Source organism: Pseudopodoces humilis, chromosome 3, assembly GCF_049639895.1.
Source record: "Pseudopodoces humilis isolate 2021_Gansu_Grassland_sample_001 chromosome 3, ASM4963989v1, whole genome shotgun sequence".
NCBI classification, from domain to species: Eukaryota; Metazoa; Chordata; class Aves; order Passeriformes; family Paridae; genus Pseudopodoces; species Pseudopodoces humilis.
Window position 1 is genome coordinate 29,274,487 of NC_142202.1, and position 15,356 is coordinate 29,289,842.

Sequence of the window (15,356 nt, forward strand, 5' to 3'; positions counted from 1 at the left end):
TTAATGTTATCTGAGGTACTAAGATTACACTCTCCTTAGCACCTACTCCTGTCAATCTCTGTACAATGAGTAGGAGTCATCATCTACAATTGAACACAGAATCAATAAAGAAAAGAAGTCTCAAGGTCTCCACTTGAAATCCAGGGCAGATTAGGAGGAGTCAAAATTTGTGATTACCAAGATGTTGCTTGATGGATATCTGAAATTAACTTGGTGGTTCTCAGAGAAGATGTCAACAAAGAAATGCACCAACCCCAACACATGATATTTAAGTCATTTCAGGAGACTAGGGAATATTGAAGTGAAACATAAAGGAAAAGCTACCCTACAAGAAAATCTCAGTTTTGGAACTGAAACAGTAGAGTGTAAAAATAAATATTTGAAGAGTGAAGTCTACAGTCTCCATGGACCTTCTACTAACAATATAATTAATTAACCGTAGAAACAGAAAATGCAAATATAAATAAGACACAGACTGATACATGAGGCAAAATGTTTTAGTCTTCAGTGCTAGGAAGTTCCATGTTGAAATTTTACATTGCCATTGGCATTTGGATAGAATAATGTTTTTGGAACTAGGTGAAAGCAAAAGAAAATATTTCTTTTTACAGATAGGAAATATTACTAAATCTAAAAAACTTAAAATATTTTAATATTGCCCAATTTAATCAACAGCTGGAAATTAAAATATGAATCAACAGACATTTGAAATCCTTTAAATATTACATCTCTGAACCAATTGCTCTTATTGTGTTCCAAGTTGGTCATCATATCATCTTTCCACAAGGAGGGAAAACTGATAGCAGCTAAGCAAGATAAAGTACTGAATTTCCAGAAAAACTTCATAATTGGGCCATGTTCATGTGAAAAACGACATTCACTGTTCTGGTAAATTTTAAAAGGCTTAATAAAAAAGACAATAGGAGACAAAGCAAAGGGTTAAAATGTCTGGGTGCTTGGCACTCTGCCAAGAGCACACCAGGTGTTTTGGAAACACCCTTTATATACCATTTCTATTGCATCAACTTGATGCATATTCATAAACTTTATACATATTCAAACTTTCTATTAACTATTTTACATTTCCAAGGAACTTTTTAGCATGGCCGCTCCTTGGATCCGTCTTTTTAGAGCATGCACATTTCTTGGCTTGTGGTTTTAATTCTCTTCTTATCATCTTTTAATTTGGGCTTTGGTCCTTCTTTGCACAGGTGGTGAGTGTTGATAGCAGCCAGGTCCCCATCATCTGTTCACTGGAGGTTATCCTAACCAGCAGGCCATTCAAACATACTATATCGACTATTACCACTTATGCCTAAATTTCTGCTAATTGCACTAGAGAAGAAAACTACATTCACACAGCAAAGCCATTCTAACATTATACATATAACATTCATCTTAATACTTGCGAAAAGCCAATATTATAATGTGTATTTGTAACACTCACATGATATATAAGGATTAATAGTTTTATAATTGAAAGGTTAGAAACTTTTTTACTTCAAGTCATTAGTTTGGATCAAAAAACCAAACTTCAGTACATGATGTTCTGCATAAAGCTCTACAGCTTCAGTCAGAAAATGTAAGGGTTACTTTTGGCTTAAATAGTGAATTGTAAAGTCCATGGCTATGTGACCCTGAACCAGTCAAACACTGTGACCAGAGAATGGCTGAAACTGGTGGTTGTGGGGCTGGTCCCTAGGAGACACATACACATATGCCCAAACAATTTGGCACCTAAAGTTTTTAAAGTGCTACATTTTGTTGATTATTTTTCCTTTAGAGCCTACCTTTGAATTTTCCAGAATCTGCAGTCTGCAGATTAGACTTGTAACACAGGCACACACTCTGTGAGGGGGAATGAAATAAAGCAACGCATCAACACTAGGGTGGAGGAGTTTTGTGGCTACTTTCACAGAGTTTAAAAAGAATGAGGGTGCATTTCATGTGTTTTTCATGCAAATTACTCGAGCAATTACTCACTGACCACCCATCACACAGTGGAAGTACCTCTATGTGTGTTGGGCATGCAGCAAACAATAAACAGGTTTGACATATATCCACTGCAGTGGCATTGCATATATTACCACTGATCTTGCTATTCTGTCCAGAAGCCCAAGGATTCCAAGCTCCTTTTTTGCTGCCATTCATCAGCAGTAAATACACTTGAAAACATCTTCTGTTCAAAAATAATTGAGAGCCCCAAGGACAGAGAGTTATACAAACACTTTGATTTCTTGGATAATTCTGTGCCCTGCCAGCCATCAGCAGAAAAACATCTGGTTTGAATAGTTTAGCCCACAGTAGAGGAAAGCAGAAAGGATGCTAGTCCCCTGCCGAGAAGCAATTTAACTTGGTCACTTACAGACTACAACAGGGTCATGGTGCCTGCAGGTGTGCATCCTAGATTATTACCAATTTAATTACTAGTATGGAAGGATTTACAGCAAAATAATCTAACTCTTCCAAAATGGGCTTGTTCTTCTGGGACAGGATGCCTTTCAAAAGCAACAACACAAAACAAAACACAGATCTTCCCACTTAAAAACTGCCTGAATAACTGGCCAAAGAATTGTTAATCAAGAGATTCTTTGTCTATTTTCAAAACTCATGCCCAGCCATGCAGCAGATCTTAAAGATGGCCAGCAGTAATGTGAAACAGATATGCTGCTTTTAAACAGAAATGGGTGAACTGATTAAAGAAGAACCTAAAGCACATGTGTTAAATCTTTCAATTTAAAACTGAAAAGAGGTATCCCTCAGAGCCTAAAAATGAGAGAGACAGCAAAATTAAAGTGGAACTATGGCCCAAAAATTTACACTACAGAAACGACATTTTGGTATCTATTGGAAATCTGCAATGACTTCCTTACAAGCTTTTCAGATCCAGACATTCTTCCTCTAGCTGCTGGAGATAACTCAATTTGGAACAGCATCCAATTCAAGCTGTACTCCCTATGATTTACACTTCTTGAAATCATGTATCCTGGGATCACAACACAGGAAGTAAATGTGACCAGAAGAAAATACAGTGCCCCTTTCCTCAGCTGCAGCACATTCATTTACAGCACAGATACTGCCTGGTTTTGTTCAACAGGAGCCTGACACTGGTCAGATGAGTATGATAAATGTAACCTTGGATAAAAAAAATTCATGAAAGAATAAATAAGTATATAACTAGATTTGTAACAATGTAAAAAGTATATAAAATATAGTGTGGCTGAAGAATTTCCCCAAACCCAGCAGTTAACTACCCATTCAGGCGGTAACGACCCTAGGCGACGTTCATCAGCCTGAAAGAAAAAGCAGGACACGAACAATTAAGCCAAACAAAGAAAGGAGCCAGGCCGAGATGGCCATCGACTCCACACCGCACCTGGGCACCCCTTCCTGCAAGCCCCGACTGAAGATGCAATCAGGCCGGACAATAAGTGGAAGCCCAGCCGAGATATCTGTCGACTCCACACCGGACTTGGATACTTCACTCTGAGAGCCCAACCGAAGATACAATCAAGAAGCACTCAGAACCTTTTACATACGAGAGGACTCTGCCCAGTCGTCTATTGATTCAGTTCCATGGTTCCAGGAAATTCATTCAACCAGCCATCTAAACTCTTTGTTGAACAGTAACTGCTCAGAGTTTTGGCCTCAGGACACAAAATCCCTATAAAAATCCCGGACAGTCTACCCTCCTTGGTGGATTTGGGAACACCTATATCTTTGGGTATAGACCCCTGTCCACCCAGCGCTGCGCTGTTTATTTTATTGTGGTTTTTCCTCGTTGTTTATTTTTATTATAAAAATTGTTTTATAATAAACTGTTCTTTTATTTAACCTAAATTTGCCTTTGCATTTATAACATGAGGAAGGAAAAAGATCTTTACCAAGAATACTCCCTCCTTCTTCCTTCACTTGTACATCTGGAGCCAGTGTATGGAAGTCCATCTGCTTGAGTAATCTTCAAGTGATGTTAAAGCTCAAAAAGTACCAAATAACTTCTGATATGCTACTTAGCATGCATCCCTCTCTCCCCTCTGGCATCATAAATAATTTCTATTGACTCTGCACAGTAATATATCACTAATCTCCCCAGGACACCTCGACTGATTTAACACCAGCTTCACTCGCAGACATCAAGTGGTTTATTGTTTCATCCGCTCAGAGAACGCCAACAGCCTGACTCGGAACATGCCTGGGAGACATGTTGCAGTTTTACATCAACTTCCCTTACAGACATCCAGTGCTCACTCGTTTTTTCCTCCTTAAATATACCCATTGATTTAACTCACAGTAACCTCCTCCCTCCATTTCTCCCTCCCATGAATCAAAGCAAAATGCTTGTCACTCATTAACCATCTCCCCCTCCAAGGAAAAAGTGAGTTATTTCATGGGCTTGTTCCTTGGATTTTTCTTAGCTTTTGAGAAGGAAGATACTTTCCCAGTAACAGAGAAATTGAATGTTGTTGCAGATATGTTAAGCTCGCATACCACAGGGATCAAGGATGCACTGTTTCTTTTACCTTGGAGAAGAGGACTGGTTATCATGTATCAAGGACTTTTATACCTGCTTGTGGTAGGTTGGCAATTAGGAAAAAGAGTTGGAAAACATCCACGGATGTGAGAGCTCTGAGAGAGGCTGCTGGGAGTTTCTTCTCTGTCTGAGACCTGGCCAATAGCTGGCCAGTTCTGAGAACTGACAGTTTTTTGACTATTGAAAAGTAAGATAACCTTTGTGAATACCACCTTTTAACCTTAAGACCGAGAGCTTCTGTGTTTTTGTTTTTTTTTTTTTGGGGGGGGGGTGTTGGTTTTTTTTTTGTTTGTTTGTTTGTTTCTGGCTTTGAAAGGTAACAGAACTCTGGCTAGCCCCCATTCCCCCCTCCCCCTGCCCAGGCCCGTGTGGCCCGGCGGGGGCTGGGCTCAGCCTCCCACGACTCCCGGGCAGAGGACGGAGCCTGCAGGATTTCTCCCAGCTCCAGGCCAGGGCCAGGCTCTGCTGCGGCCCTCCCGGGAAGCCTTCCGGGTCCTATTCCAGCGGGGTGGTTGAAGCCTTTCCCAGGGGGGCCTGACGCTAGGCTGGGCTGGGCCATGGCTGCTGACATCTTGCCAATATGCCCGCCCCATGGCCTGCACAGACGGCTCCAAGCCGAAAAGCAGCCGAACACCGTCCACTGCCTTCCTGCCCTGCTGAGCTGAAATCCGACACCATGAATATCCGCCACGGCTTGAGCCAGATTTTAACCCTTTTACTACCCAGCTAAGACCTGCAGATTTAATTCCTTTCCAGAGAGCAGAAAGCGAGAATGATCAACATGTAAAGAGGCAATATAAACCATCAAAGCCAGTAAAAGAAGGAGTCTAGCCTCAGATGGAAAGAAAATGAGGAGATGCTTTAATAAGCTGAAATACTGTTTTGGTAACGCCATGGAGATGCACAGTAATGTTCTGGAAAACTCCTTTAATTCATGAAAGAGTATTTTGGGGTGAATGAAGTATTTCAAAGTGTAGATCTGAGCAAAGGTATCCATTGATGAAGCTGAGTAGATGGTAGAGTAATTGTGATCCCATGAAATGCTGGAACAGAGAGAGAGAAGTGAGGGTTGATGAAGACCCTTGGCCCCCAGGGAGAAAAGGAGAAAACCTCTGTTCCCAGAGATGATCACAGAGACAGTTGAAGAGAACCTTTGTCTTTAAATAACTCATCTTTAAAATAATACCCCTTGAGTTAATGGCCCATGAACACACTTCTGGGTGGTGTGAAATGGGAGGAGGGCATGATGGTGGAGTTTTTTTCCAGGTGGCTGCCATCACAGGAATGAAAAGCCATGAGAAAACTGTTTTCTTGTGGAGAACTCTCCGTGGAATGACAAGAGAGAACTCCTTTCTCTCCAAAGACTAATGAAAAGACTAATGTATAGTTGGGACTGCTTTAACCACCAAGTTTTGTCTCTGTGTTGTCAGTTGGACAAGGGAAAGGTTGGGTGGTGGGGAGGAAGGGTTTCTGGAGGTTTTATTCTGGTTTCTTATTATTGTAGTTCTGTTAATAAATTTTCTTTTTTCCTTTTAGGTTTGGAGCCTGTTTTGCCCTTCTCCTAATTCATACCTCACAGCAAGAAATGAGTAAGTTTTCTAGTGATTCTTAACTAGTGCTTTAAAACCACCACATTGCTATTGAATTACAGTGCTCCCAACAGATGCGAGTAGTAGTAGCTGTCACAGTGACAGGCACTGATTGATACTTAGCTATGTCCTAAGGCAAATTTGTACAGCTCACCCAAGTCTTAGCTTTTATTGACTGCATAATTCTCCATCTCCACAAGTCATTTCACACAGGCTACTAGTTAATTCATTCCTGAACTTTGTGACTAAGACAGAAGTGTTCTCTAGCTCCTGAGTTCTCCTAAGGCTCTGTACAACTTCCAAGCTGCAGGCTTTTCAATATCTATGTTTTGGGAATACCGATTGTCACTACCCCATAAAGGCCTCCTCTCAGAAGCAGCATTCAGGAGCCAGGATGGTCTAACTTCACATTCAGCCAGAAGACAGAAAGATGCAGCCACTCTTTCTACATCCTCTTACCTCAGTTGCCCAAGCATCTCAGTTGTGAAGATAACAGTGGTTTAACCTTTGTGCGACAACAGCTGGGACATTTTACCAGGTACATCTTACGCTATTATATCAACATGTTGGGAAAAAAGGTTCCGCCGGTGCCTTTTCAGAATGTCACTGTGAAAGTATTCTGGCAAGTACAGAAAGAAACAGGCTTTTCTTTCCTGGTTTCTTCTTCAGCAAAAGTTCATGAGTAACCAAGCAACTTTGCATTCAAATACTCTCAATTACCTTCCAAGAAGGATCTGGGGATGACTATTTTTCTGATCCAAGAGGAGCAAAGCAAGACCAAATATGGGAATCCCAAAATCCATGAGATATTGATGAGGCAGTGGTTCATCTTTTATCACAACCCTACCTTTGGGTTCCTAGTTGTGATCTCAGACATGATTGTACTAACTTGTTTAGTTTGCCTTGGAGTATCATACATAACAGGTAAAGCCATTTATTATGGACCTTTATTTAAACTCAAAAAATCTCTCCAGGAACCCAGCAGGCACTGGTTATTGCCCAGTGTTTTTCAATACAGCACACTGAGGAACAGGAATGCTGAGTCCAGTCAGCTGTTTCTGTATCCAGATATGATCTGTACCCCAGACTATCATACTGCTTCAAGTTTACCTTAAAACAAGGGTGGAAGTACTGAATTGTCACATGGCAGAAAGGCACACAGGGACTGGGGCAGTGCAAAGCTGGTACACAGAGACTGACATTGGCTGAATAGCTTGTCCCCTTAATGTCTCAACTGAAAGAGTTTAAAAGCACTGAGGAGGTACAGTGATGTGAAAAAAATACTTTACCTCTTTCATATTCTCATTGGAAATTCTGCCCAAGCCTTTTTTTCTTTTCCGTTACTGATGTTTAAAGTAACAAAGACACAAACATTTAGTAAACCTGTCCCCTAGTACCTGTCTACTGTCACATTCACATTTAAAACTATAATTGTATAATCAGATTCTGCCTTCTGCTACTGTTGGTTTTGAGACATTTTGCTAGCACTCCTACTATTTCCAGCCTCTCGAGAAGGTTACTGCTGACTCACTGAGCCACAGAAATAACAAACACATTACATTATTCAGAAGAACACTAACATAATTATTTTGCTGGAATTCATTCAAAGGAATGTGCACAAAGAAGTTCCATAAGTATACATTCAGCCCTCTTCCAAGCAAGATGTCTCAAAGAACTGAATCTCTCCAGAGCATTTCACAGAGCAAGACAGTAAACAATACATATCTTGGGATGTTCTGCAAGAACATTTAAAGAAATGGCGCTACAAAAACAGAGCAGCAAAAATATTATCCATTATTTAAGTAACAGAGGCAGGGAAAGCCATAGTGGTGAGAGAGGTCAGAGAAATGGTCCAGCTGCCAGGTGAAAGCAGGAAACATGGGGATCTGGGGTGACTCTTCCAGACCACACAAGTCTGACAATAAAACTCCAGTCTGGTCAAAACTGAAGACATCAGGAAATTCATAAGAGAGAGCAGATTTCCAGTGTGACAAAAGTAATTGTATGCTTGAAACACCAATAAGAAAGCTAAATTTGAAGCTGGTGGGTGCATGAACTCATTACAAACAGATGGTTCCATGTCCTGGTTGAACTATAGTCTACTGGAAGTAATGTGAGATAAACTCATCTCGTGCTTTTTTAAGCCTTTGAAGATGGTCTGTGGAACAGAGCTTTGTTTTAGATCAACCAGACTCTGTTAAACAATTTAATCCTTTCTCTGCATGAAAACAGAAAGATGCTACTATTGAGTAGTTGAAAGAAATATCTTTTTATGGAAATAGAGATGAGATTGATGAGGAAGGTTTATGAATTTGTTAGATGTCAGCAAAAAACAACTAGCAATTCAATTTTCATCTCCTTCCAGCCTACCATGTGGCAGACTCTCTGCAAAAGAAAGCAAGAAGCATCTACTTCTCATTCTTGATAGGTTTTGGCTTGTTGGACCATATGAAATATGAGCTCTACCTGACCCCTTCAAAAACAGTGTTAGTAAAACAAAAACATTTGAGTAGGGGAGGGAAAGAAAACCCAACCCATGCAGCTATTTTACTTTAAAGGACATGACGGTTGAGTGTAAAGGGGGAATAAACTATAGGGATAAGTAAGAGTCAATTGGAAACAGCTGCTGGCAGATACTGTGGCAACCTGAAATCTAGGGCTGCAGCTCCGGGTTGCACAAACTCCTTTTGTTTGTCACAAGTTTTAAATCCCTTCTCATTGCATATGTGTGCACACCCCCATGCACGTATGTGAGGTGTGCTGCAGGAGCAGCAAGTGCATGGCAACAAGCAGGGAAAATTTGGATGGAAGTGTATCACCTTCAGGGTCTAACCTCAAGGAGGAAGATGTGGGGTAATGAAAAAACCTGCAAAGGGGTTATAAAGCCCTTTCAACTTTCAGTCCGTAGACACTCCTCCCAACTCCTGCCTTTAATATTAGAACCATATAACGACAAACTGCAAAAACAGAGGCAAGAATGCAAAGATGCTATTTTAGCTCCCAAAGGTTTTTAGCTTTTCTGTTTGCATTTAAAAGGGAAGTCTGGGGAGGAATACCAATCCCGGGCCAACCTGTACAATATTTCTGATATTCTGGGTGTAACACTATCTGTTACAAACATTAAATCGTCTAAGCCAGTGGGATAGCCCTGGCAGGTGGTGTTTTCAATACCACAGCAGCAAAATTAACAGAGCACTATGCAAACTTGCAGGCTCCACAGGGACACCTCGCTCTCCAAATCTCTATCCTCCATGTAAGACCTGCTAACAGTAATGTAAAGAGTAAAATGTGACCTCCTGATCAGTATACAAAGATATTTATAGTTTGAATGTTGTCACCGTAAGGTGCCTTCTTTGTTACATACCTCATGTTGTGTCATGTTTGGTAAATACCAATGTTGTTGTGATAGCCTTGGCCACCTTGTCTTGTATATTGCCTCTGCTGCAACCGATGACATCACCCAGTATGTAGATGAGCTGAACTCCCATGGGGGTTAGCAGCCAGGGGAAGTGGAATTAACATCTAAAGACCCCTAGAAGCAGCGAGCCATGGCACAAACCTGACTCCAAACTACGTTGAGGAGTAAGGGAGAACATTGAGCAACTTACTGATGTTCTGGACCTCGTCGCCATAATTAAACAACACTTGCTATGCATGAATACCCCAGGTTTTCAAGGAGCCAGTGTTTTCCCAGGGACTCTCGTGAGAACAGAAGCCCCAGCTCTGCCATGCGGCAGAGTTGATCATCTCCTCCTCTATGTTGACCATTGGGAGCAGCAGTGGTGTGTGCAGCCCCTTGAGTCCCCTCACCTAGAGCTGACCTCAATAAAAGGCATTAAAAAGCAGCTGGTCTCGTTGCCCAGTCTTTTCAGTAAGAGCTGGATATTTCCTAGTGAAGAAGCTGGCAGTCACAAAACACAGCTTTTCACCTCTGGTTTGAGTCCAGACTCGCAGTTCAAGGTGCGCTAACTTCATGGCACACCTGGAGTGGACACATGCCATGTATGTTGAAGTGCAAGGTTCATGCTTCAATGATGTTGCTGCTGGAGGCAGCAAAAAGAAAGGCAAAACACAGAAACCATCCCTTCTCTCTTTCTGTATGTTGGGGGTTGGGTGTCCTTCCTTTTGTTCCATCTCACCTGTAGAATTTTTGCCCATTAGTTTCAGGGAAACCTGATTGCTGGTACTTGTTGGGTGCTTAAGAAACACAGAGTTTTGGCTGGGCCCAAGGGGAAAGGGGGGCAGGGGATGGGGGAGGGCAGGGGCAGCTGGGGGGTTGGCTGGTTTCTTAGGTTGGAGAGCAGGACACACTCTTGGAGTTGTTGCGGCTAGGAGAAGGGAATTTGCCATAACCCAGATGGAGCTGTTGTTTCTTCTTCTCCTTCTTTCTTCTTCGTTTGTGGGCCTTGCGCCCCCTTGTCCTGCCAGGACATGCCAGTGCCAGCCACCACTGCGGAGCTGCTGATATATGTCATCCACCGGCCTGGGATCTCTGCTCATTCCTGCCGTTCCAGCTGAGTGTTCCTCAGAGCCCTGCAGGAGCACCGGGACTGACTGCCCGAGGGGGTTTGTGAAGCAAAGCCTCTCCTCCAACACTTCCCGTCTCAGCCAAGGAGGCTGTCATGGGGTCCCTGGTTCAGTTCTGTTGTTAATGCTTTAGTTATTGTTGTTTGTTTGCCTTGTACATACTAGTAAAGAACTGTTATTCCTATGCCCAGATCTCTGCCTGAGAGACCCTTGATTTCAAAATTATAGTAATTCAGAGGGAGGGGGGTCTACAGTTTCATTCCAAGGGAAGCTCCTGCCCTCCCTACCAGACACTTGTCTTCCAAACAAAGACACTGTATAGAGAGGATTCTTCTCAGCTAAGATTGTCCAGACTTGCATAGCAGAGGAGATGAATGTTGAAAAACATGCATTGCTAATGGTCACATTGCTTTTGTTTTGGAGACAGAAGATTTTTAGAAATAAGTATCTAGTGCCATACTAAGTCATGGACCACCTTCCTGGATCCTCCTCAGCCGAGCCAACTGAACCAAACACATGATGTTACCACTTCTAGAAAATTTTCCACCTGCTTACAGGTAATCTGAACCCTAGACACAATTCAGTAGGTCCATCAAACAGCATGAAAATCCTGTTGCTCTTATGCCTCCCCATCCTTCTGCCCTAGTCACAATCAGCTGCCAACACCAGCAAATATGTGTTGGCAGCAACTACTGCAGAGAGAGAAATGTAAGCCTTTCCTCACTGAAGGTTTGGGTGGTGGGGTCCTGCTGATATGCAGGCTAATGCCACATAAGTAGCATAATGAAAGCTTCCACAGGTTTCACTAAGCAAGGGAAAGAACTTGCTCCAGACCTGGTGGTCTGGCTGTAACCTTGTTTTCACTGTTAGCTTGCTAGAGCAGACAAGCATCACATCCATATGAACATGTATTTTCTACTGCCCAATGAAACAGTTTTGCTGCGCAGTACTGCCACAGCTTAACCAGGTTTTGTCTCCAGTCTTGCTGTCCCTCCTCTGTTATGAAAGGCAACTTTCACAGTTTGATCAGTGTCTGTACAAATTTAAAAGGGACAGACCTCAAACCTAGAACTCATGCTGGTAGAAAGACATGAAAAAATATAGAGGGCCCTGATGTCACTGCTTTTGAATGCATTAGCCATTGCAGAAATACACAAAGGCAACTCTTGCTTTCAAAAACCTAATTTACAAATAGAAGATTTAGTTCTTCACAGAATATTCTGATCTGGAAGGGACTAACAAGGATCACTGAGCCAAACTCTTTACTAAGTGTCCCATACAGGGATTTAAACCACAACCTTGATATAATTAATACCATGCTCTAACCAGCTGAGCTCATCTCAGGGTCTTGCATATGAATGCCTATGTTTACCACTGTTCTCACCATGAGTCAAAAATGAACATCACACTCAGCTCTGCTGTATTCCAGGGAGATGGGCAGAACAATATTTAGAAAGAAGCACACAGAACAGAGACAAATGACAGACACAGAACGTGGGGAACACATTACTTAGAGTGAAATGCAAACACTGACAATGAGCTGCTTTCATCTACCAAAGAGTAGTGATCACTTTCTAATGATGAGTCTTCAGATAGAAGCTGATGCCCACCTGTTTGACAAACAAAATCTGTGTGTGGATATTTTTATTAATTGAAATAACATGTTATGAGAAATGTGCTTTTTATGACACAATAAGAGAGGTTTAGCTGAGGCTCTGCAGGTATTAAACAGCAGGTCTAGCTGGGAAAATAAACACATACATTTGTTTAATTTCATCCCCTCTTGCCTCTGCATTCAGCATGGCACACCCTGTGAGCTACGGCTTAGCACACTTACTTGGAAAGGAGAATGACACAGTTCTGGGCCCTCCGGCCATCAATCACAGATAGCTCTTTCACCTTTCTTGTGGAGAGGTAAAGGTCTTCTGTTGAACCCATCTCTTTCTGCATGTATTTCAAAAGGGAGGGAAAACAATCAGTATTATGTTTCTCATTCAAGACTGATAGACTTAGCTCAGTGTAATGAACACATCCATCCCAACCTTGAAAGATCCACCCAAATGATAAGAAAAGGAGACAAAGGCAGAAAAAAGCATGGGGGTAGATCCTGTGTTACTAGACAGAAATCATTCATTAATACCTATAAGCTTATCTTTGGTACCATATACTGGACCTAATTCTGACCTATTGGACTCATTCTACCAACAATTACATTATGTCAATGTGAAAAACAGGCATGATAGGAGAATCAGGCACATTATGATGAAGCACACTGGTATCACAGCATCTTCAGCAGATGCCTCCTCCAGGGGTTACACAGCATTCTTGAAAGGCTGCAGAACAAGCAAAAAAAACCCTTCTGTTATGTCTTCTGGCTGCCATTGGACCTGACCAATTCGCATTATATGAGAGATGCAAACAGTAGGGCATGATGACATTTATTTTACTAAATATATCTTACTAAATGGTAAAAATCTGCATTTAAACAACGTTGTATTTTAAAAACTAATTATATAATTAATGCATTTAATTATACAGAAATCACCCTTTTCCAAAGTTGTCTCCATACTGCCATTTCCATACTCATTACCTGAAAAAACTTAAAAATCCAGTCTAGAACATTTGTCATAGCACACAGAGATAAAATATTTGCAAATGCAGTCTGACCATCCAGTTTTTATTTTCCCAGCTAACTGCTGCAGGAACCATTAAAAAAAAGTCTTTTCATGACATCCATATTTTCAAGCCTTGACATTTTGAGATTTATCAGTATAATATAGCTTTGAATGCACCCATCAAATAACCAATATGACTTCTTTTTTAGCATATAGCAGCAAGCATGCTGAGTCAGATCAAAAGGTCTGTCCCAGCATCCTGTTCCTGGGAGTAGTCAATAGCAAATACTCAGGGAAACGTGTCAGATCATGGCAAGCACACAGAATAGGTGGTTCCCAGAATTCACTCTCAGGACTCAAGATTCTGCAGCTCAAGGCTTACTTACATCAGCATGACTAATCTCCAAAGAAATTTTGATACCCAAGCATTTGAGAGTTCAGTGTAAATCATAGGTTCATACTGCTAGCTGTCATTTCAGTTACTGTTACAGTCAGTTACCACAAATCTCTGTTGCTCCTATGCAAAAGACTCATGCAGCCACATCCAAAATTGCTGCAGTGAGCCACCACTAATAGAAAGTGACATTTTTAAGCAGGTACAATGCACCAGCTGAAGACATGCACGCAGTAAATTCTTCTAGATGTGCCCAAAGCATCTAGCTTGGCAGAAAGAAAATTGAAATGTTACTCAATATATCAAATAGTGTTTACAAAAAAGGCAAAATTGGAATTGGGTAAGTTTATTATTTCTGAGAGAATAACTAACAATACCAACAAGAGGAATGCCCCCAGTATAAACTGCCATGTAGAGATTTCAGAGTTTTCCTAAGTTTTCTCAGTTTGTGGGGAGGAAAGACAGGGGAATATGGAGATGGGCAACTGTTGAAAGGAAGAAAGCTACTTGCTGGTCTATGCTCTTGGTTTAAAAGCTTCACTGTTCCTCACTAATATTTGCAGGCAAGGACACTTGGATAGTGACAACCAGCACCCATTCCAAGTAAAAAAAGGTTTCAGCCTTTGGCTATGTATGTGATGTGGGGGTTTAGCCAGCTTTCCTTAAATCCAGCAGGAATTGATATAATAGTTCCCATGCCATTTCCAATTCCCCAACCCACAGGGTTAAACACAGATGAATAACTTGAACTATTCAGACATGGCCCAGGTCTGAAAACCTGAGAAGCCTCAGGTTTTACCAAAGCCAGTTTCCAAGCTTATCTAAGGAAAACAGATTGCATATGGACTATCCATATTTTCTCAGACACAGAAAAGGAGGAGCAAGGGGGCAGTGGTGACTAGCTTTTGTGAGAGAGCTCAAACCCTGAGCGCAAGAACAGTTGGGCTGGTGTCAACCTGACAGACGACTGAGATTTATGACATCATCTTTTACTGACTTTTCATCTGGGATTACTCTATGTTATGTGCTTCAAAGAGTATTTTAGGTTTGATATTTTAGTTGCAAATTCAAAACTCAGCTAAAATTTCAGTGCTGAAATGACTGTACATGTGGAGTGTGTTCATCACATTGGTCCCTTGCTTCAAATACAATTTGATTTTTGTTAGCTGAAGACTCATACCATGACAGCACCCTATCTTCTGACAATTATCAATACTTCAGAGAACTATGTCTACCATATTGACTTGCTTTGATATGCTGCCATGTTAGCCTCCCCTGTGTGGCAAAAGTTGTGACTAGACTTTCCAAACACAGTTCCCTAAGCACTCATGGTGAGAACTACTTTCTTCTGAAACCACCAGAGACACTTATGATCATATCCGAACATTCCTTTCCTAATAGCATTGCTCTTACCAAAATTGTTGCCAAGAATTTTGCTTGAGATGTAGCCAGTTGAAAGACACAGGCATAATCCAGTACCTGTATCTAAACACCATTTTAATCTTTTGCTGAACTTTCTGAGGGTTTCATCTGTCCATTTGAACTCTTCTGCTCCTCAGATGTCACAAATCCTTCTGCCAAAGTGCCCAGTTCTATGCAAAGAAATATCTCCTTTAGCAGAAAGTCTGTGGCTACTAAGTGTATCTGAAGACTTCAGTACTGTCCAAACCAGACAGAAAACAATTTGGAACAGTGGGAGA

At 41.4% G+C, this 15,356-nt stretch overlaps 1 protein-coding gene across 4 annotated transcripts in view; it reads right to left on the reverse strand.

The window, feature by feature from the left end:
* The window catches only part of DAAM2 (dishevelled associated activator of morphogenesis 2), a 237,998-nt gene that overhangs the window by 39,285 nt on the left and 183,357 nt on the right, over positions 1–15,356 (reverse strand). For all 4 annotated transcript variants that reach the window (XM_014261243.2, XM_088053801.1, XM_088053799.1 and 1 more), the window contains one exon: positions 12,485–12,591. In XM_014261243.2, the coding sequence (XP_014116718.1) occupies positions 12,485–12,591 (107 nt within the window). The remainder of the gene's footprint in view (positions 1–12,484; positions 12,592–15,356) is intronic.